General features: G+C 38.8%; 1 protein-coding gene across 2 annotated transcripts in view; it reads right to left on the reverse strand.

Moving 5' to 3' along the window:
- bsna (bassoon presynaptic cytomatrix protein a) overlaps positions 1 to 23,679 on the reverse strand; it is a 120,869-nt gene that overhangs the window by 16,075 nt on the left and 81,115 nt on the right. For both annotated transcript variants that reach the window (XM_038267556.1, XM_038267555.1), the window contains 10 exons: positions 22,815 to 23,071; positions 21,229 to 22,165; positions 17,567 to 20,066; positions 16,257 to 16,751; positions 13,238 to 13,575; positions 7,934 to 8,027; positions 6,831 to 6,962; positions 5,291 to 5,346; positions 4,637 to 4,778; positions 1,481 to 1,574 (listed from right to left, as the gene is read on the reverse strand). In XM_038267556.1, coding sequence (XP_038123484.1) covers positions 5,306 to 5,346; positions 6,831 to 6,962; positions 7,934 to 8,027; positions 13,238 to 13,575; positions 16,257 to 16,751; positions 17,567 to 20,066; positions 21,229 to 22,165; positions 22,815 to 23,071 — 4,794 coding nt within the window. In that variant the 3' untranslated portion in view covers positions 1,481 to 1,574; positions 4,637 to 4,778; positions 5,291 to 5,305. The remainder of the gene's footprint in view (positions 1 to 1,480; positions 1,575 to 4,636; positions 4,779 to 5,290; positions 5,347 to 6,830; positions 6,963 to 7,933; positions 8,028 to 13,237; positions 13,576 to 16,256; positions 16,752 to 17,566; positions 20,067 to 21,228; positions 22,166 to 22,814; positions 23,072 to 23,679) is intronic.

Here is a 23,679-nt window from a genome sequence, read left to right on the forward strand (position 1 = left end):
ATCAAGCTAAAATGATCAATGCTGTATCCTTCTTCTGACATTTTCCAGAAAATCAACCTTGTGTTTCAGAATTAGCTTTCCCTGATATGTACAAATGGACCTCCACCAAGGGAAATTTTTTCCCCAAATTATGACTTTCCACCTATAACTAAAACTCACACGTGATCTGGAATATTACCAAATTTGAATGAATTATTCAGTGGCGTGAGGTGCACCTCTGGTGACTTCAGTGAAATACCTCTAGACTTTTTGAGTCCGATGCTGAGGCTGTGAATAGTCACTGCTGCCACCCTCTGGTTTAGTGGGGAACTGCTTGGTATCCCTATCTCACAATGTTAGAAAATCTTTTTAAAATTCCCGTATCCAGATTATGATATGGATCATCACCAAAATACAATAAATTATTCCTTGACATGCGGGAAACCTCTGATAACAATATAATTAAAATCCATCCATAACTTTTTAACTTTCCATAACTTTAAGTTACCCTGACAGACAGACTCTCCTAAATCCTTCTGGATTATCTCCATCCTAAATTAGAATCCGAGGAAGTATTTGGCTCTAGAATGTTATTTATTTGATCACACAGACCATTAAATTTTGGATAAAAAAAAGATTTTTTTTTCTAATGGATCAATATTAATGTTTTAAATGTACTATTCCCTAATATTATCGCTCATGTCCCTTTCACTAGTATTTAACAAATATTTGCATGTTTCTTCAATCATCAATGAAGAGAATTAAGTGAAATTAAATTATAATGATACCTACTTTTGTTTGCTTTCTTTTCAAACCAAACTGATATGATTCCTTTCAGAGTCGATGCATAATGATTCTAAAAATGAGGAGTAGACAGGAATCTTCCTCTTTAATTGTGATTGGGATATAATGTAGGTTTCTATATAGTAAGATATTTAATGTATTTTACTATACAAATACATCTTGAAACACTAAAGTATTGTGACTTTTGTACATCTATGAGTTAAAGGTCTCCTTCATTAATGTTTAGTTTATTGCTGGGACTGATGGACCATTTTCTTTGTGGGAATTACTGTTGGGTATTTAGGGTTTTACATCATGAGATATTGATCTTTTTCAATATTCTGTAAATTTCTGAGAAACCCATTTTGAAATTTCATTATATGTAGTCAGTATTAATTAAAACATAAGAAATAATGAAGGGAAATATGTTTCTCAAAATAAAATACTATAAAAAAACCAACTTTCTGAAATGAGTTACATAAAATATTTCCACTAAAGTCTGATTAGTTCAGATTTACATGTAATTTAAAAGCCTAATAGAGCAATATAAAACCATATGCAACCAAATAAGGAGCCCGATAACCTAGTTGGTTATCATGCAGGCTAACCTTTAAAATTAAATTGCAAAATGAAATCAAGGTCATAAAGTTTGGATTTCTACAGCAATAAAAAATCTTTCAAGACATTTTTTGTGTGTGTGAAGGTAATAGTAACTTACTGTCTGGCCTGTCAGAGAGATCAGAGTCTTCTCTCTGCCTTTGTGTGCTCAGATCTGAGACACGAAGCATCCAGAGGATTCCAGTCTGTTTTGGCTGCAAAAAGAGACAGAAGTATTTTGGTTAAAGTCTTTCCCCCTGGTGTCTATAAGCTTACAGCTGGGATTAAATCACAGGGCAGGATTAATGTCTCACAAAGGTAACTTCAAGTTTAACTTGGCTTTTGGAAAATAGTATCTTTATAAAAGGAATTTACCAAACAGCTATGGAAGTTTCTCAGTATTTAGAATAATGCATAAATATATCATAGGCCAGTGGATTTATGAAGTTTGCATAATCCTGGGGGTTCTGTGTTGTAAAAATAACGGATAAATCCTTTCAGAAACTTTCTAACCATTATTGTGACATTACCGTAAAAAACTCTTCAGGTCGTTAGACAGGCTTACAATTTTTCATCTGATGGGCAAAGACCTGGTCATGGCAGCTCCCAAAGCATTGGAGGGATCTCATTCATTCAAGATAAGGATTGAAATGAAATCTCTGTCATTAGTTGCCGTTTAAATGAATGAAAAAGAAACTCAAGAAGGAGGAAGATGCCATCAAAAGGCTTACAGTAAAATTAAAGGACCTGCAGGATTTGTTCTCAGGTACTGGTGGAGAAGTTAATATAACTTTGCTTAAAGTTAAAAGAATAATAGAATGAAATGAATTGTTCTCAGAAATGCATTTTTAACTCAAAATCTAGATTGATTTGTGTCTAATCTGCCTTCAGCAGCAGCTAATAACACCAAACCTCAATATACATGCTTATTATTTTAGCCACTTTTCAGTCTGCTAATAAAAAAAAAAAAAAACTTTCCATCATTTTAACTTTGGTTGTTTTGCTGAAGCGGCTCTAGAATCATTAATGAGATTATTTTTCCCCCTCCACATTACTATAAACCGTCTCAAAGCTAGAAATGCTATTTCAGTCAATATGTTTTCTTTCTTGCTTCGAACCTGAATAGGTAACTGATCATGTAAATCAAGCAAATTTCCGAATCACCTACGATTAAAAATGAATAGTCTCAATTTAATTTCTGAGAATGCCAAAAAAAATTTCTTTTTAAAGCTTCAAGCATTCTCCATAACCATACCATACCATACCAACTTTATTTATGAAGCACTTTATACACCGAATAGGACCAAAGTGCTGTACACAATCATAAAATACAATAAAACTATAAAATAGAGAAAAAACGAGTGTAAAATACATATTAGTATACAAAAAGAATAAAACAAAGTAAAACCTCTCAAATTGTGCCAAAAGCCAAGGAAAAAAGATGAGTCTTAAGAAGGGACTTAAAAACAGCAAGAGAGGAGGCCTGTCTTATGCTCAGAGGCAGATCATTCCACAGCTTAGGAGCTGCCACAGAAAAAGCACGGTCTCCTCTGAGCTTGCATTTTGTCTTTGGGACCCTTAGAAGCAACTGATCAGCTGACCTGAGGGAACGGGAGGGTGTATAAGAATGTAACAGCTCAGACAGATAAGAAGGAGCAAGGCCATAAAGAGTTTTAAAAACAAATAAAAGAATTTTAAAATTAATCCTAAAATGTACTGGCAGCCAGTGTAAGGAAGCTAAAACAGGGGAAATGTGGTCGAATTTTCGTGTACCTGTTAAAAGATGTGCAGCAGCATTTTGAACCCTCTGAAGATGAGAAATATACAAGTCACTGACCCCTGTATAAAGTGAGTTACAGTAATCCAGCCGTGTAGTCACAAATGCATGGATCACTGTTTCGATAACCATGTTTTTAGTGTATTAAATATGAACTAACAGATTTTTCTCTAAAATATATTCATCTTTTAAGATGAAATCTCCAAAAGTATCATAATGTTTGCTTTATTTATATAGCTTTTCTCCAAAGATGCTTGAATACTTAAACGTTATTAATGGCACCCATAGAGGTTTTATTTTAGTTAAATCTTTTTCTACAGCTCAACTACATGATAGAGCAACTTTAATCCTTATTAGACAGATAAATGGTCGTTATCAGCTGTCATCGCTCTCATAATGTGGTTTTAATCTACTGCATGTCTGATGGGTCAAACTGCTCCAGCTTATAGATCAGATGGAAAAGATATCAACTCTAATCACAGATGATCATCACAACACAAACAGGATTATGTGGGCGGCTTGATGTGATTGTGAAAACAAATGCAGCATCTGAACTGGTGTTGGTAGGTGAAATGTTTCCTTTCAATGGAAGTTATCTTGTTGCTTACGCTGAAAAAACATGACCTGCTGCAAAATATATATTTTTTTTTATTTAAATATTGGTGTTGATTGATTAAAATTCTTATCTTAATGAATTAGACTGCAAAATCTTTTATTGAACTGATAAATGTAAAAAAGTTGTAGGGAATACAGCAGTTTTAAAGTGTCTGCCTCTTACAGATTTCATTAGAGAAATTATTTTATTTGTGTTTCAACAGGCTGAAAACAACAAAATACATTGTTATGAGTGAAAATAAATGTTGATAAAAAAAAAGAACATACTAGTGCTATACTGTGCTTTAAGCTCAATTAATCATGCAAACTGAGACCTCAGGAGTTTAAGATGTAGCTCTTTGTTTTTTGTTATTTTTATTTCTGGTTGAATCTTGGAGTTAATTTAACCAGGACATCACTGGGGCGATTGACAGCTGTGTTCAATGTTTTCCACTTGTAAATAACCATCTCCTTGTAGAATGAATGTTTGCAAACAGGCTTTTGACCAATTAATAAATCGGCTATTTCTCTAAGGTCATAGAATATTAATACACTAGACACACAAATAATAACTGTGCTTCTAAAGAAGGGCTTTTATCTGCAAATTATCAGTTATTTCAGAGCTTTCCATGTTTGCTTCTCCTTTCATTGTGTGCAGAAGTTTTAAAAACAACATTTTGCTTCTGTAACAATTATGTCTGGTCTGTTTGCAGTTTTGAGATTAGATTTAATTGCTTTTAAAAGCTGATCAAGTCACTTTTGCTAAAATACATGCACACCTGTTGAAAGAGGGTATTAAATCTGCTGCATTAAATCTAAAAAAAACAACATTTTTTCCTAACCAAATAATGAAGAAGGCAAGCACGTTGATTCAAAAAAGCTGAACCGTAGACCTCCTATACTCACCAGTATGCTCAGCCTCCTTTCAGCAATCATCCTCTCTCTCTCCTTCTTTTCTCTTTTTTTTTCAGAAAACAAAAGCAGGGGGAACTTCAGAGGTTTTTCTTGTACGGGGCCTCATGACTTCATTTTGACATATTTTAGAGTCCTGTAAAAATATGATCATGTTAAAACAGATTGTTTTATATTATATTAATATAAAAAGCATAAACAGACTAATAACATGATGCATATTGATAGACATCTTTCTGTTTTTGAGCTCCGCTTATTGAATTCTCTTAAAATCTCAGAAGTCATTTTGCTGATGTAGAGAATTTTAATTCCAGTTTAGTTCTTCCTCATCTTCCTTGGCTCACGTTGTGCCCTAAGGTTCTATTTCTAGGTTTTCTAGAGATGGAGGCCTGCTTTGTGTGAATCCACTTTAGATTCTGGTTTTACTCAGATAGGAAGCCGTTCTGATCTTTTCAAACATGCTCTTATATAATCTCCCCTTGCTTAAGGTTTACATCTTTTACATCAGCTATCATTTTGTCTTTTTGTGACATCATCAAAAACACCATCTAATTCCATTGAGGCTAATTTTTAGTTAACAAGAAATGTAGAAGTCCTTCTATTCGATATTTATGATAGAATAAAAATATAAAACAAAAAAGTACATACCTTATTTGTGTCACCTCAAAATAAGGAGGTGAATTTCTTCCCAAACCCAGAGATGGCTGCAGGAAAAGCAAGCAGAATAACATTAAATACATGAGTTTTAAGCAGTTAAGGAGCAGCTATTAAACTCTTTGACATTACTGTGTGAAGTCTGGAGATGATCCCCTTTATGTATGTGAGTTTAAATGAAGCCTATGCGGAAGTTTAACTGAAGAAACTGAATTACTTGCCCTCATCATCAGAGGCTCATCTGTCTCTGACGCAAACCAATCAGCTTTGAACAGCACCTCTAAGACGCCTAATCAGCGTTCATCTTTAAAGGTCTTTAAGTTTGCTACCCAGCCAAATGCAAGCAGTGGTTGTGCTATGTGTGGTATTGACTCAGATGACCCTAATTTAATCCACCTCCATCGTAGCTAAGCTCCATCTGGCTTTCCCACAGTGCTTCTTCAACCTCTCCCCTATCAGTGTCATTCCTCCCGGACTCTTACTTAATTCTCATCTCAACCGGTCCGGCAGCAGACCACCATGTTGAGCCTGGTTCTGTCAGAGGCGTCTTCCAAAGAGGGAGTTTTTCCTCTCCACTGTCGCTTCATGCTTGCTCATCATAGACAGGTTCATGCTGTGTTATCCAAGCTGGACTTCAATCTTCCCAGGTCCCTGAGTGAACCACTGGTATCAGCTCATGCAGTCTACTGGATCTCTCCATACATCTAAAGCACATCGTCTCGCCAACCAGCAGTCTACAGACTGACCAACTTCATTTATCTGCACTCCACTACTAGTTTCAGGCCTGGGGGGGAAAACATCCCTGGTCTCATACACCTGCATATGCGTATAAAGTAAAATCCAGCGCTAATGTTTCCTGCAGAGGTCTGAGCGCCAAAGTCTTAAAATAATTGTGTCGTTTAAATGATTCTAATTGTGTTTTTCTTTCCGTGTGACTTTTTTAGATTGAACTTCTCTCTCTTCCTCTTTTAATGCTGTATCACTGGTTTTTAATGACACCGCTGACCACTTGGTAGCTGATGATGCTACAGGAGTATACTTTCTTCCCCAAATGGTGAAATTATCATTATTAAAAATATATTTTTTAAATGTGATATCATGGAAAACGTAGTCCTCTGTGTTTTGACACAGCAGCAGGCTCTTCATTTTACACCCTTTATTAGCATAAATATACAATACAATATACATATATATATAGGCTATATATATAGCCTATAGAAGTGATGCATTTTCCTCTTATATGGAATTGAAGAGTAATTAAACACACTTCATTTTTTTATACTTAGAACCACATCACACATATAGTTTTGGTTCTTTTAGTCTTGAGCCTTTTGCAAATTGTAATCTTTTCAGATACGCAGTTTGAAAAGCAGACTGTTCTTGTTTTGTTACTGTTGTTTAACTAGTTTCTCTGTAAAAATATATATATTTTCTAAGGCAAATTTCCTCCACTTAATTTAACATGTCTTAGAGCATAACCATTAGGATAAATAAGAAAAAACACTATAAAAAAAACCCGGCTTGTTTGTCATACCTTCTCCCAGTTTGCCGGCCTGCTCAGCAGCGCTTCCAGGCAGGATCTTGGAAAACATGCCTTCCCCCTCCATGCCAGGCTGACCTGCTGCTGCACTGCCGATACCCCCGGGTCTAGGAGCCGCTTTAGAGCCTGAACAGAAAGACAGAGGATGAGGGGCAGAAATAATAAAGGTAGAGACAAGGGACAGAGGACGACCCGAGCAGGAAGGGTTCAGTGGTGGTGAAAGTGGAGGCTGTGTATTATTTACTGAATATGGCACATCGTTGGACCAGAAAACAAAAATGAAAATGGTTGAAACAGATTAGAGAATAACAGGGCTGTTTGTTTACACTTCAGGGAAAAATTATTTATCATAGTGTCCTATTTTTTTTTAATCAAACAGGAGATCATTGTAATTCTCCAATGTACCCTTTGTACATTCTCCTCTATGTACAAATGTTTATATGTTTCAGAAAGTATTGCAGAATTTTAAAGGATTAGTTTATTGTGCATTATTAATTATTGATAAAAGTGTTTTAATTAATCATCTTAAGAGGATCTTGCTTGCCTGTGCTTGTGTGCGCTGTTCATAAAAAAGCAAGTCAAAGCTGTAGTTTAAAGGTGTCAGAAAAATACAGATGTTACAGATACAGTATCTTTACTTGGGATTGCTGGGGAATATTCCCACATCTATATATCATGATTTATTTGGGGCTCAAAACATTTCAATACTTGATAACTTTTAAAGGTGTTAAGTTGATTTTAATAGGTAAGAAATAAATTTTTTTAATTTACTGATTAAAAAAAAATCAAACATTTAATGGTGCCTTTCAAATGATGTTCAAGTTTTAGTTTAATATAATCCCCGTCGTGAGATTAGCCTAACTCTTGAGTCTAATAACCATTCAGTTACTCACAACCAGATGACATAAAATAACATCTGAATTGAATTAAATTTGTTAATTTGTTACTGTTATTTATGTGATACATAAGGGTGTTTGCTACCAAATAATAATTTATGCAAATTTACTAAACAAAGCATCTACCAATCTACCACATAATGGATAACAAAAGCTGAATGGTGGGAATGTGTGTCGGTCTGTGTTGTGATTAATAATCACCTATGCCTGTGAGTGGGGGCTGGCCGGCTTTTGAGGCCATGACAGGCGCCGCTTTCGCCCCAATCGCTGTCGCTGGAGGTGTGTCGATCTTCATCTGCAGATGGAAGGAAAGACAAATTTAGCTGCGTTTAGCTCCATTTAACCACAAATACCTCTTATATGGAGGACTATAGGAGAGAGGGTGTGTTATGTAATCTGGATGTGGGTGACAGATGGAAATCATAGGGATCCAGTATTCATCTGCTATCACAAAAACCTGAATAAGACAACAAGGCAGTAATTAGACAATGACAACACAAGACAGAAAGAAATAATAAAAATAAAAAAACGGAATCGGACACAGCAGAGAGGAGAGAAAGACATTCTTTTGTCGAGCTGTCAAAGCGCACTGAAAGCTGACTTGCATGGATGGGGAGTCTCATGGCTGTTTAGTGTCACTCTAACATTTCGGCTGTGAAATATCAGATCTCCCAGATTCTAAGACTAATTTGAATAATTATTGTACAGAATTTACCATAGCATCTAAAAAAATGTTATCTAGATATCAAATATAGAAAAGGACAACTTTATTTTTTGAAAGAAATCAAATTAAAGCTGGAAAAATAATAAACAGACAGTAAGAGTTATAACCTCCATCTTTAACCGGAGAGGTTTTTTACAGCAAAATACAGCATTTGGGCCAAGTTAGTTAAAAAAAATCTACTTTCTATCTTCTCTTCTGCTTTTCTACAAATGTCAGTTGTGATTTTAACAGGAGTATCTGTGCAGGAAGCAGCTTAATAACAAAAGAATCAAAATGGTCAAAATGTTGCACAACCTTTTGCTCCCACTTTACAATCCAAATTATGCAACAATAAGAGCTTTTAAGTTGAATTTTATTTAATGGTGTCTTTCAAGTGCACAGGAAAGTTGTCCTCCACTTTATACATTTTGTTTAGACATATTAAATATCAAATTATTTTAAAACTGTAGTGCTAATTTTTGATCCCATAAAATGATGTGGGCCTGAGTCAGTACTGACCTTATTTTACATCACATAAAAATCTATCTATACAACATGACTGTCAATGATGTTTTTTTCCATCCTCCATCGTATATCTGTAATGATGCAGGAGACATACTATGGCAGCTGATATACAAATGTGCAGCTAGTGGACATACATAATGACTGATGCAAACACATCAAGGCAAAAAAGAATGCAAAAGAAAAACCCTGCAAGGAAAAATGCTGCAATCCCAGAAAATGCGAGAAAAGCAAAAGATGCTGAATATAATCAGTGTTGGGCAAGCTACTTGTCCAGTGTAGTGAGCTAAGCTATCAGCTACTCAACAATAAATTAAGCTTCACTACACAACAGCTACCACCTAAAGAATTATAGCAAGCTAAGTTACACTAATGTGTTAAAAGTAGCTTAACTACATCAGAAGCTACTTAACGTTGTACCAACCTAATGTCAATTCAAAATGAGTCTGATGCACTGGTTAAAATATTTATTAAAGATCAGCCAATGACATAACACAGTGTAAACATTGCTTTATGATCAGCAGATTAAAATAAAAACTAAAGTAATTACTAGTAGACAAACTAGTAAACAATCTGCTGTTATTAGAACCAAATTAAAGGTACTGTGTAGTGTTCTACACACCGAGACATGGCTATGAGTTTGCATTCAATGGACATCTCTAGGGAAAACAAAACCCTACAAAAGACCTCAATTAAACAGTTGATTCAAGTAACAAACAAAACTGTTTACAAAAGAAGGTGAAAAAATAAAGAAGCTAATTAAGAGATACATATATATATATGTCTCACCATATAATTTAATTTCTACCTACATATTTATTCATTGTATTTTTGGAGGCAATTAATTGAATGCTTATTTATTTATTTATTGAGCATTTATTTATTTATGTATTTATTTTATATACGGTAGAGCTGTTCCTCCATAAAAAATCTTATCTGTGCACAGCCTAAAAACAGATTTATGTAAACATCCTGTCAGGTAAACTAGGCCATGAAAATACAATATGGAAGTTTCACTACTGCTCTCTAATTAGAGTAGTGGCACATAGATATGGGAGAATTATCCTGCCATAATGCAAGAGCACATAACTTCAATTAGAGAAAAGTATTTCATCTTCTTGCTCTCAAAACTTATAATGCTCACACTCAAAACTTTGTTTCTTCTCTCAGATTTAATGCTTCTTGCACAGATATTTTCTCCTCTCGCTTGCCTCCTTCTCTTCGCGCACAAACCGCGCTCTGTTACACTCGCAAACCCGTAGGCTCTGCTTGCGGATTTGTTTTGCTCTCAGACAGCAGTTGGATCGTTGCCTAGCAACCTTTCCAGCCAATAGAACGAAAGCCTCGGAAAGGGTGCGCTTGTTTAACCCTTCTGAGTGTGCCTGTGCTACTACGCCACTTATAAGAGCGTCAGCTGAAACTGCTATTTACAGTAGTTTTGTGGCTGATTGTTGTTTCAAAATAGAAAACCTGGTTTCATTTCTTAGTTTTGCCCTGGATTTTGTAGCGTTTGTGGACGCTACGTCGCTACTTGATCAAAACAATAACGTCGCTACAGGAAAGTTACTTGATAAATAAAGCAGCGACGCTACGGTCAAGCTACTGGAAAATGTAGTTAAACTAATAGCTTCGCTACATGTAGCGGCGCTACTGCCCATCACTGAATATAATAATATAAATAAGAAATAAAATAAGCTGTAAACTTTATCTAAGACCATCAATCCATTAATGCGATCTTTAAAAAATAGTTCGATGAAAGACAGAAAAGTTTAATCTTTTTTTAAATAAGTGGTTGTAATACTTTACCCTATACAGTACGTTCCTATGCATACTGTCACACAAAGAACCATGGGAAACCTTATAGCTCCTATGCTGTGCAAAGGAATATCGTACTGGCTTCCTCTTTTAGCTCCTTCCTCAATGCCAACCCTATCCGGACACCACTTACACGCATGTCCGCTTTGGCTCAAGTATCACATCGTATCTTACCATTTTGCACTAATCGAATGGTACACTTGTTCTTTTAATGGTGAGCTTCACTGCAAAAATAATCTTGAAATAAGTCAATATCTCTTAAATTAATTGTATTTACCCTTGAATATGTAGATAAGATTATCTGTAAATTGAATGAGTATTTCTTTTCCTAAAATAAGATAATTAGATAATAAGACAATACATTTGTTTTATATTTTAAATCCAAATTTTCTTGTTCCATTGGCAAAGTATCTCACTTACCTTCTCAATTCATGAACAAATGCACTTAATTTGAGACAAAATTACTTACTTAGATTTAGATTTTTTTCTAGCACTTTCCTTTTGCTCCTATTTTCTGTATTTCTATAATATTTTTGTTGCACTTGGTTTTGGTCCTTATGTGTTTTAAGAGTTTGTATTACTTGTGTCTGTGGTGTGTTTTGGTTTTTTGCAGCATGTTTGCTTTTGTGAACCACAATAATGTAACTGAAGAAACACACTTTATACTTAAAAATGTGGATAATCTGGGAAAGTGGATGAAAAGAATGAAAAAAAAAATAATTGCCATTAATCTTGCCATTAATCTTGAGGTGCCGCAGGCAGTGGCACCTCATTTGTGAAGCCCTATAAGGCAATTTGCAGCATACAGAGTTTTAATTTAATACAGCTACTTTACCGAATTATCAATAATTGCAATTCATTTTAAAATACTTTACGGATCCAAAAGAGAAATAAAATTTTACATATTCTTAAATCTAAATAAAAAATCCTATTTTAGGATTTTGGTTTCCTGTCTATCTCTCTGGGTACTCCGCCTTCCTCCCACAGTCCAAAAGCAACATGACTGTAAGTATAATTGGCTTCTCTAAATTGTCCTTAGGTGTGAGTGTGTGCGTGACTGATTGTTTGTCCTGTTTGTTTCTGTGTTGCCCTGCGATGGACTGGCGACCTGTCCAGGGTGTACCCTGCCTCTCGCCCGTGGACCGCTGGAGATTGTACCCTGCCTCTCGCCTGTGGACCGCTGGAGATAGACACCAGCACCCCTCACTACCCCGCTTGGGATAAGCGTGATGAAAAATGGATGGATGGGTTTTCTGTCTAAACTTTTGGGCCATTTTCATCTGAAATTCAAGCATAAAATGAAATGAAAAATACAAGATTTAGTGGTGGAACCACATCATGACTATTTTGGGATTGGTAAGAACTAACATGGCCTTCTGTGAACAGAACAAATTCATATGATCACCTACTGAAGCTAAAATCAATGACTATCATCACAACCTCACGCTTCTCCCGAGAAATAGTTTTAAAAGGGCTGATGGATTAAAGACAGGAATAGATTTTTGCAAATCTTTAAGCGCCAGTTTCTTGGGCGTCTAGCAGACAGTGAATCAGCCCCATTGGTTATCAGTTTCCTCTGTGTTAATGAAGGTGTTAGATAAGGCCTGCGAGCAGACGCACATCAGAATTTCAATAAACTCTGAAAGAGGACAGGGTGTGGTCTGCAAAAACGCTTTTCGAAGGCAACATAGTGACAAACAGAAGGACAGAAAAAGGGGAAAATCATTAGCAGACTAAAATTTAGGAGTGAATGACTGAAGATAAATAGTTTTCTAGATCAGATGGCAAAACAAAAATATATATATATACCTAATTAAATAACAAATACAAGTAATTTAAGCTTGCAAAAAAACCTACTTGATATAAGAAAAGTTTTCTTTTATTTTCAAATAAAGATTGCATTATTGTTTTCAAAAGATTATTTGACAATAACCTACTTTGACGCCTCAAAGCTTTGACTTACTAAGACACAACGATTTTCTCTATCAGCGCAGTGCTTTGAATGGGACTGGGAAAGCACAGAGCTGGAAAAATGTATGCTAAAAAGAAACAATTTTTTGCATGTTGAGTTATTTGAGAAGTTCATCCGAGAGAGAGAAGCATACTTTCAGCTGATAACAGGAAGGTTGGACTGAGTAAACCCAAGTTTGCTTTTTTACCTACATTACTTTCAACCTTTACAGCAACTGCTTACCCTATACTCTGAGGTCGCTTTTGCCATCCAGTGTCATTTATAAATAAACTTTTTTATTCTATTCTTACAGCCTTCATAGTAACAAAAAAGAAGATGAAGTTGTTTAAACATTTTTTAACAGGCCAACGCTTTAACAAAAACTCATCATAGGTGATTAGACACAACATTCTGTTTGTTGTAACTCCCCTGGAAAACAATAAATGACGGGAAAAAGCTAACTATGTTCATAAGTGAGAATTGTGCATTTGACTACTTTTTTTGTACTACCCACCATAGTCGACGGTGTGGCTCCTGCTGCACTTGTTGGCCTAGCCTGCCCCATGGGCCCGCCAGCTGGTCCCATTTGTCCCGGCTTTGCCTGGGCCTGACCCATTCCCATGCCCATTCCCATGCCTTGACCTTGGGTTGGGGTCTGCTGCTGGAGGCCTGTGGTTGCTGTTGTACCAGGTTGTCCTGGTCTGACTGCAGATGTCTGGGCCTGTTGTTGGAGCTGAGTCCTCTGTCCTTGGGTCCCATCTGTCTGGGACCCGGGGCCTCCCTGTCGTCCTGATCCTGGGGGCCCACCAGCAGAGCCCTGAGCTCTCCCTGAACCACTGCCAGACCTGGAGCCTATATAGAGGTAAAAAAGTAGAGTTTTCTTTAAAGCAAACCTACTCAGAAACTGATTCCTCTTACTATAAAAAGAGTAATTAAATTAAAAAATCGAACACCAAAAAGATGGTCTATGTCTTACTTATCAAGTCAGTCAGTCATAAATCAGTAAAAAATCACTTTGTGAGGCTTTCTCTTGCCAAACTAAAGCAACATTTCATGGACAGTATAGGGTTTATATTACTTATATCATAAGCAAATGAGCAAAAGCAGAAGGTCTAAGAATACAATAAGCAATAACCTGCTAAAGAACATATCCATGATGCTGCCTTCAGCATAAACAAAATGTTATACTCAATATTGTTAATTAAAAAGTATTGATCTCTGGGGGATAGAGGAAATACAATTAACCTGAATTAAGTAAAATTTATTAAATATTACTTCAGAACATGGACCTTTTCTAGGATCAGAGAGCAGATCATAGCACATTCAAAACACTGCAAAGGTCTTCCCTGTGCATTGGTTCTAGCATGATTTATTTTCTTATCTATCCAGTATTGTCAACAATAAGGCAGAGTTTTTAAAGGTTTTTCCAACAGTAATCTACTTCCTAAACTCATTAAGTTAAAGTTTTGGAAAAGTGTTAACTTTGGTGGCTGTTCTAGATTGTAAGCATCCGGGAAAAGGCTTCATATAGATTTACATATTCCCATGTATTCTATTGGTTTGTCAAAAAAGTCAAAATGTCAAGGAATTGTAATCAGTTATCTTCTGTTTCTTGTTTTTACACATATTCTATTGCAATTACCTAATTTAACAGGGCTTGCATTTTTAAGAAATGATAAGCCATCAAGCAGTTTTTTACAAAAACAAAACAATGAGAGACCCTAAAGATGGTATACAGCAACTTAGAGGTTTTAAAAGCAATAGTTGCACCTTTGAGAGAAAGTGTGAAGAAGCATATCTTATTTTTCAATGTTTGCAAGATTTTCTGGCCTTTTATACTTTAGATTCTCTTGGCAAGAGGGATTTTAGGGTGTACATTATCTTCAAAGGCCTCTCCATATTTAATGTTCTCTTTATTCTATAAAAAGATGATGAATTTATACACCAGATGTTAACATAAAAACAAACCAAAACAAATTTTCCAGGAGGGCGCTTAAATGTTATGGTACAAAGCAGTCCAGTGGATTCTGTAGCCCATTTTAGTTATAAAATAAAAGTGCAGCCAATAACCCCCCTTTATGGTCATTTTGTCCTCTTAAATCATAAATAGGGTATTATCATGGGATCCTGGGTCCTGCAATGTATTAGCTTATGCATTTGGGATTTCTGAATTCAAAATTTCTCATTGTAAGACCGATAGGATTAAACTGAGAGATAAAACATTAAGGAGCATATTGTGGTTTACATGCACCTCTTTTATATATATTTTGTGCTTTGATTGCAATACATTTTGCTGAGGTTAGTCTTCTTGATGATATTATATGCATCAAATTATGCTCTTAATTTGGGGTTTCCTGCCTTAAGTGGAGAAGGTCAAGTATCAGATCGGACAAATCAGTGCCGCTGCCCCTGTAACGCAGGCACAAAGACTAAAGATGAAGCCCTCAATTTGCTGTTTGCTTCTCCTAACTTAATCATTAAACATGATATCAGGGTCATGACTTAAAGAACAAGATCAAAATATCATTGGCTGAATAGAGCTTCCCGCTGCAGGGTGGCTTGGCACTCCCTTAGAGATAGGGTAGGAGCTTGGCCATCAAAGAGCTGTTTGAGATGGAGCTGCTGCTCCTTCACATCTGAAAGAATCAATTGAGGTGGCTTGAGAATCTGTTGTAGATGCCCCCTTGAAGCTCCCAGAACACCCTGGACATCATTCTCTAAGAGAAGCTGGCATAGATCTCTAAAGCAAGGGAAGTCAACTGTCCCAGCTGAGAATGCTGCCCATTCCACCCAGTCCCAGATAAAGCAGAAGATAATGAGTACAAGTAAGAGATTTTGTCAAGCAAAGAAAGTCTGAAATAAAATAGACCCTGAGAGATCACACTTCCAACTGGGACCTTAAAAATTAACTGTGAGATATGAAAAACACATAAATATAATGGAAAGAAAAGAATTAGAGATAGACTGACGCATCAACCAGCGGGTATTTTTGGCTGATATTGGAGTTTTTTTCTTGGATCAATATTGGGAAATACATTCATGCATTGGCTGATTTAATTGTGCATTCAGCAATCATGTCTTGAGGGACCTGCATTGCTATTCCCTCTGGAAACCCACCAATAAAATGTTTTTTTTTCATTGGTTTAAGGTTTTGGCTTACCTATTTCATCATCATGAATCATTGAATCATTGTGTCATTATTACGTAAATGGAAGATGAAAAAGCAATGGAGTTAAAAAAAGGCTATGTGGGCTTAAATAATCAGCCCCGAAAATCAGCATCACATATCAGGACCAAAATTAGAGCCAGACTGATTAATGAAGCCGATTTTAATCATTAATTGAGATCGGCCAAAATCTGGTCGATATAAAAACACTTTGCTACAAACAGCTTAAAGAAAGTTAAGCTGCTTGATGTTTTTGCTCCTCTGCCCCTCTCTTCCTGATTACTGAGCTGTTCTGCATTGAGCAAGTGCTTGCTTGCTCAATCTAATATAATCAAGTTGACTGAAATTAGCAGATTTAAAGATTTACCTGGTTGTTGTCCCTGCATGTCTACTTGGCCCTGGGACTTGCTGCGTGAGGACCTGTGTGGATCTCCCTGCCTTGAAGATCTTTGGCCATGATGATGTCCAGAAGGATCCCTGGAGTAGTCTGAAGAGTGATACCCTCCAGACCTGGACTCACCACGCCTTCCTGATGATGAAGAACGTCCTGAGGGGTCATGGCGCATAGATGGATCTTTCGGATGCCCCTTAGATGACCTTGAGGATCTCGGCTCATCTGAGTGACGGGTGGAAGAGTGGCGGCTAGAACTGCCATGGTGCCTGTGGTCACGTGATGATGAGTGCCGACCGCCATGACTGTACTCATCCTGCGGCCACAGATCCTCCTCAGGAGGTTCATCATAATCATGGTAGGTGTGCTTTATACCATGCCGACTCCTTCCAGAGTGGCTGCTGCCATAGTGTCGAGAACTGGAGCGTGGTTTCTCAAACCAGTCAGTTTCTTCCTGGCCCAGATGGTAGGCTTTGGAAACCGAGAGCAGATCACAATCAATCTCCATGTCGTTTGGAGAGAGCGGCATGCAGGCTGTAAGAAGGAAAAGGGCAAAAGGAAGACAAACCGCATGCAAAAAGAAAGTAGGTAGGGGAAGACACAGAAAGAAAGGCAAAAAGTAAAGTTTTACACTCATGCACATATTTACTGCACAGAATAAAACACAAGTTAAACATGACATCATAAACACTGCAAAACTGTCAGGTAGACAAGAAGTTTGTTTTAAGATTTAGCCGCTAACTGAATGCAAGAAAGAACTTTCCAGTAGTTTGGATCTTTCTCCTTGCATAGTTAGTATTGATGGAAGACTGAAATAAAGCATTCAAGGTTCAATTTTGATTCTAGATAGAACATTTTGTTTAGACAAAATTTTTGCAGTGTTGACATATATCTCTTAAATAATAAAAAAACCCATTAACAACACAACAGAGCCAATAACTTGTTGAAGAAAAAATATTGCCATCGTGCAAAGACCTCTCAAGTCAGTCAGAGTTGTGAAGACAAAGACGACCACGCTGAAGAACCATGCGAGTGTCGGATAAAGAAACGACTGGACGAACAGGCGGAAGGACGGACAGACAGGCACAGACAGACAGCAGTCCACGACTCAGAGTTTCCAAGTAACTCTCTGGGTGACGAAAATACTGGCATGCAACGGCTATCTGTGTCCTTTGCTTTTTTGTCATATCTCTAATCCTAGCTTCTGGGTGGGTGGGGGACGTTTAGATAAACGGTGGGAGCAGTAGTAGGTAGTGAGACTGTGGGAATGTAGCTCCCACAATTACCTTCACTGTCCGATACCGCACAATGATAATCATCAATAATGTACGTATCATCCGATTTGTAGACATGTGTCCGTGGAAGGTCCCTTATATGGTCTTGAACATCTGGCAGCGAGTGACTGGAACCATAATTGCCATAATAGTAATAATATCTACTGTTGTGACTGTCATACGGGTCACGACCTAAGCTTGAAGATCTCCCAGAACTCGTCAATTTCCCTAAAGGGCTGAATGGATTCTCCTCCTCAGAGTACTGCCGAGTTGGATGGCGTCCTCTGTAGCCAGAACGGTAGGAACGGTCATCTCTCTCGTAGGATCTGCTTCGATAATTATGATAATCTCTGGCTGAGATCTTGTCCATGCCATAGCCATGGGAACGGGAGCGGCCAGAGGAAGTGTAGTAAATCTGATCGTCCTCATCCACAGTCATACCATAGTATCGACTTCCATGAGTTGTGCCACTGGTGCCATTGAAAGCACTCCTTTTGAAGCCATAATCCTCAATCAGCTGTCGCCCTCGAACGTGGGATGAGGGGTAAGCCTCACCTGTAGAATAGGAGGCCAGATCTGCTTCCACATCTCGAGCCTCCTCTATGGGGGAAAACTTTGAAATTTTCTGCTCCATAGTCCCCAACTTCCTGTGCTTGCTGCTACGCTTGGAGGACATGACAGCAGGAGCGAGAAGGCTTCTGGAGGATGCCAAAGATTTTTGTACCCCGGAGCGGATGCCAGTAAGTTTGTAGTCGTAGTCATAGAAATAGGGGGATCCCCCACCCAAGCTAGCGCTCACGCTGCTGCTGCCCCGTAGAGGTCCATGCCTGTAGCTGCTCTTACCCCTGCCGTGGTGGTCGTACAGCTCATCCTGCATCGCTGCTTCCTCCTCAGGTGCCCTGCCGTAGGGGGAGCTGCCAGTTCCCCCACGCGTCGTACTGCCAGTTGTGCTGCTATGGCCATGGATGTCACCGGGGTAACGCCCGCTACTGCCATGATGCATCATGTCCCCTGCTGTCGTGCCCAGCCCATCCTTTGCCGTCAGCTCGCTTACGTCATCAATCATCATATAGTTTCTTGGAATGTTTTGTTCTAAACCAGGAGCTCCGTACATCCCTTCTGCTGTGCTGTATGTCGAAGGACTATCTACAGGGTGCCCATAGGCATTGGAAACAGTTGAAGTATATTGTCCATAAGAACTGGCTGTGGTAGTTGTGTAGCCATATGTATTAGCTGTAGTTGTTGTGTACTGGCCATATGAACCAGCTGGTGTTGTTGTATATGGACCATAAGTGCTTGGAGGCACAATGGAGTAACCACTATAACTGTTAGAAACAGTTGCAGATCCATATGGCCCATAGGAGCTTGCCAGAGTTGTTGTTCCTGTGTATGGGCCATAGGCTGGGGCTGCACATGAAAACGTAGCATCTTGGGCTGTAGTAGTGACCACAACTGTTGGGTTGCTGATAGTCTCATAGTTGGTTGGCATCTTATGCTCAAGTTCAGCAAGTGATGTCTGTCTAGGTCTTCCAGGGTGAACTGTCAGGATATCAGCTTGGGGCTGCCCAGGGTATGGGGTCGTTTGGGTGGGGTAGGGGGACACAGCACTGGGATAAGGTGAGCTGTGGGTGGGGTATGGTGGCTGTCCAGGTGGTGCATGACCAAAACCCGTAGGCCCAGCTGGAGGCTGAGGTTGAGGCGCAGATGGTAACCCCAAATCTGTTTGGGGGTATGGGGGCTGAGCTTGTGGGTAGGTGTGAGAGGGATAGGATGTTTGAGGTTGATAGGTAGGTCCAGGAGGAGGGGCATGGCTCTGAAGGGTCATGGGCTGTGGCAGTGCCTGTGACTGTGACACCGTTGGGTAAGGAGGCTGATTGAATGTAGATGACTGGTATGACAAACTTGATTGCTGGGATGGTGCTGCTGGTTGACTCTGGGGATATTGACAGGAGAGGAAAGATGAGGTTGGTGGGTACTGAGCTGCTGTATTTAGGTCACTGGTAAACTGGCTTAGTGGAGCAGTGCTTGGTCTGGTTGTTAGTAGCCCATTTGTCTCATGTGATGCAGCAGCAGCTGCTAAACGCAAGTTATTCAACTCACTGTCAGACATATAGTCTCTGGTATCACCCATACATCTCAGGTAGGCAATATCCCTTCTTTCTCTCTCCTTCACCAAAGTCTCTTTTCTCTGATGAATTCCCAGTTCTAAGTATCTCAGTTTAGCATCAATCTCTTTCTCTTCCTCCTCCAGTTCAGCTTGTTGCTTTCTAAGCTTGGTAGACTCTTGCTCCACAGCCTTCAGCTCGTGGGTGAGATCTTTGAGGAGGCTGGCTTTAGCGGCTAGGCCAGACCTTGAGCTGGGCTTGAGGCTGGGCACAGAGGACAGGTAGATCTGTTGTTGGGCAGGTGTCATCATGGTCAAGTGAGCTGAGGTAGCAGTCTCATCTGGAGGAGGGCTGGGCAGGGTTCGCTTCACCTTCCGAAGCAAAGAGCTCTGCTGCAAGGCTGCAAGCTGGAGAGAGAGAGAGAGAAAGGCAGGAAGGGGAAGGAAAAGTGGGAAAATGTGTGGAGGGTAAAAAAACATGGACAGCATTTGAAGGGAAAATAACAGTATGGTCAGGGGAAAGTTGATGAGATACAACCGTGAGAAAGTTAATTGAGGAATAAATAAAATCATGAATAACAGGTTTTTCCCATTAATAGAGAATGGTTGATGGATGATAAAAAACAAAATACAAGAGAAGGGACACAAAGCAGCAAGATGAGAAATTAAATAAGGAAGCAAAATTAAATAAACCATGTTAAGAGAATTGGAATAAAGTTTGGGAAAAATGAGAGGTAAAAGAGGTACCAAATAAAGAAAAGAAAAAAAAAAAAAGTAAAATCAGAATTTATACAAAAGAAAACAGATCCAAGAATGTTTTAGCCAATTTTATGAGTAAGGAAGCATGGCGCGGATAAAAAGAGAAATATGCACAGACATTTTCCAAAAAAGTGAAAGAAAAAGAAAGGAGGAAACCTCAAATGAAGAAAAGGGTCAAGAAATAGAGGAATCCAAGAAAGGATGCAACAAGAAAACAAGGTTGACAAAGGAGACACATATAGACAAACAAAGACAACAGGAAACAAGAGTGAAGTTTGTGTTAGAAGACATACATAAAGAAGAAAATTAGTGTTAGCTGTCATACAATTCTGTGCTGTACAGATTTACAGTGGGGCAAAAAAGTATTTAGTCAGCCAAAAATAGTGCAAGTTCTCCCACTTAAAAAGATGAGAGAGGCCGGTAATTTTCATCATAGATATACCTCAACTATGAGACAAAATGAGAAAAAAAAATCCAGAAAATCACATTGTCTGATTTTTAAAGAATTTAGTTGTTTTTTAGTCTACATGTAGAGAGAATCAAGACCCAAAAATATTGATTTTTGATCCCAAGCGGTGTCCCCATTTTGTTAGATCATAATTGGAACTGACTTGAAATGATAGAAAAACTAGGCTGATATACTCGTAAATAAACTGCCATCTAAAACCAAATGCAGTACGTCAGTTCTTTAAAAACCTGATGAAGGAGTTTTTCCCTATAAAAGCATATGAGCAAGATTTCTCATCTAATAATTTTTTAGGAGTTAATCCTGCTGTTTTTCAGAGCATCAGATCAGTTTAAGTAACTTTACCTGGTTCTGGAGAGCTTGTTGTTGATAGAGGGACAGTCTGGCCTTGGCATGCTCCTCTGTGGTCGGACTGAGGGATTTGGGGTCAGACATTGACCTATGCGTGCTTTTGATAGGTCGGGGCACAGATGGGTGTCGCTGGGGAGATTCGGCTGTGTAAGACTTCTGCTGAGGAGTGACGTGGGCCTTGTTTAGTCTGTCACTTGACAGAGAGGTCTCCAGCAGACGGTGTGGAGACACCGGTGAGACAGGGGAGTAGAGGACTTGTGGAGATTTTGGAGCAGTCTGCTGCTGCCTGATGATGCTGGAAATGGACTCGTTGTGGAGGTGGTTGTGAGGCTGGTAGTTAATGTCTAATGGGTCGGGTCGGCGCCGCTCAAATTTTGCTGCATTTGCTGCCACATGTTGCTGCTGGCGCTGCTGGTTGTGAAGGTCAGTGGAACTAGATGGTAATGTTCCGGTACTGGTAGAGGAAGAATATGGACTGACCGTAGTTGGCACACTGAGCTGTGGAGCTACAACACCCTGTGACTGCCCCTCTGGGTCAGTCTGGCAGGCAAGAGATTGTCCTTTTTGAGTTCGCTCTGGTCCAGAGATGTAGTGCACAATCTCGACTTTATTGGGGTCTGGTAATGTCACATGAATTGCTGGGGAGACTCTTCCTAGGTGCTCAACTTCTGTCTGACAGGACACTTCCCTGATGGTCTGGACTGCAATGCTGGAGGAAACTATCTTGGATGATTCAGCTTTGGTGTCTGTTGCTGAGGTGGTAGTTGAAGCAGTGCTCGTGCCAGTTGCAGCGGATTCAGTGTGGCGGGAGAACCGAGAGCGTCTTCTGCGAACCGGATGCTCTGTTTCAGCCTTATCCTCGTCGTCATCTGTTTGAACGGAGCAGTCAACGCTGCGACCGCGCCTCCTGGTGCGATGACGCATCATGTACCTGGTGTTGTAGAGAAAAATCCATAAGCATTTATGCTCGAGTCAGTGTACGCTCCTTAGATATAACACTAGTCATACAATCTGCTATGTATGAACACTATGTATGACACTGAGTAACAAATTACCTCCTCAATTAACTGTGGCAGCAATGACAAATCACAGTTTATTTTTCAAATTATGGTGCAGATAGAGTGCCTGCATTCTAATGGATGAGATCAAGTAATGATATTATTGGGTATCTGAAGTGAAACCGATGTAGTGGTTTTGTTGATACCGTAGAAATAGAGTCAATGGGCTTTTTGTGTGGTATCTTAAAGTTGCAATACTCTGGTATTGAATTTTTGAGATGTCCAAATTATATTGGTATCTATTTCTGCATCAGGTCATATTGTGTGTACTGCATTAGATGTGAAGGACGGAAAACCATAAATGACTTAAAATGGCACACTGTCTTCAGTCATCGACACACAAGGTGCAATATGGGTATTAGTATGTTTGCTTGTGGAAGACGACAATCTTCCCACTACAGCTGGATGAAAATGTGAGGTTGGGAGGTTGGATGCACTTCATTGTTACATTATACCACCTACATACTCATAGCCCAGGAGAGTGTTCCATCTCTCACTTCAAAAGCAAAGTAAAATTGTTACCTCTCCTCTCCATCTTCGTCATCAGTCTGTACACAACTATCCACAATTCTGCGAGGGGAGCCATAGAAAACCACACCATCTCCATCAGTTGTGTCGCGGGTCAGCCTGCTCAAGGAGCTATGTTTCCTCATACCAGCTCTGGCTTCCATCTGTTCATCTACACTCCTTAGACATATCTCTGAGGAAGAGTTGGGGAGGGAGCGAGAGCTCATCTGAGAGTCTATGTAGGGATGCAGTGGCTGTCCTGTCATATCCAGCTGTTGAGAAATGTGAATGGATTAGAGCTGTCAACAATCACTCATTACCAAAAGGGTTTTGACTTTTTCTCTTTCCCGATATTATGATTCCCACAAATAAATGCAATCAGTAAACATTATTTAAAGAAAATACTCACAAGCAACACTAAAAATGTCACTTGCAAAATTACATCCAAAATATCTGGCTCTGTTCTCAATATCTATGTCCATTAGGAAGATATGGAAAAATATGCTAAGGATTCCCAGTCATCCAAGTCACAGTCATTCAAAAAAAAATTTAAAAACTGGAATATGGAAAAGTAATCTTCAGATACACTATAGCAAAAGAAATCATTGAATTCAGGTCTTCAAACCACTTAAATGATCACATGTGTAAACCTTACCTGGGCCTGCAGGTGGCTTCTAAAAAACATTTGTGAAAGAAAGGTTCGCTCTCAGGGGCTGAAATCTAGTAAAGTACTGTGATAGGATACTGTTTGTGCATTAAGTCCAGCTGTAAAATCTTCTTTCAACTAAATACTCCGCAGTCAACTTTTAGTGGTGTTACAACAAAGAAGTACACATTCTAAGTGTTGGGAACAAAATGGAGGACCACTTAAAATCAATAA

The sequence above is a fragment of the Cyprinodon tularosa genome, unplaced genomic scaffold, assembly GCF_016077235.1.
Source record: "Cyprinodon tularosa strain WSP-4 unplaced genomic scaffold, ASM1607723v1 ctg677, whole genome shotgun sequence".
In the NCBI taxonomy this organism is placed as follows: domain Eukaryota; kingdom Metazoa; phylum Chordata; class Actinopteri; order Cyprinodontiformes; family Cyprinodontidae; genus Cyprinodon; species Cyprinodon tularosa.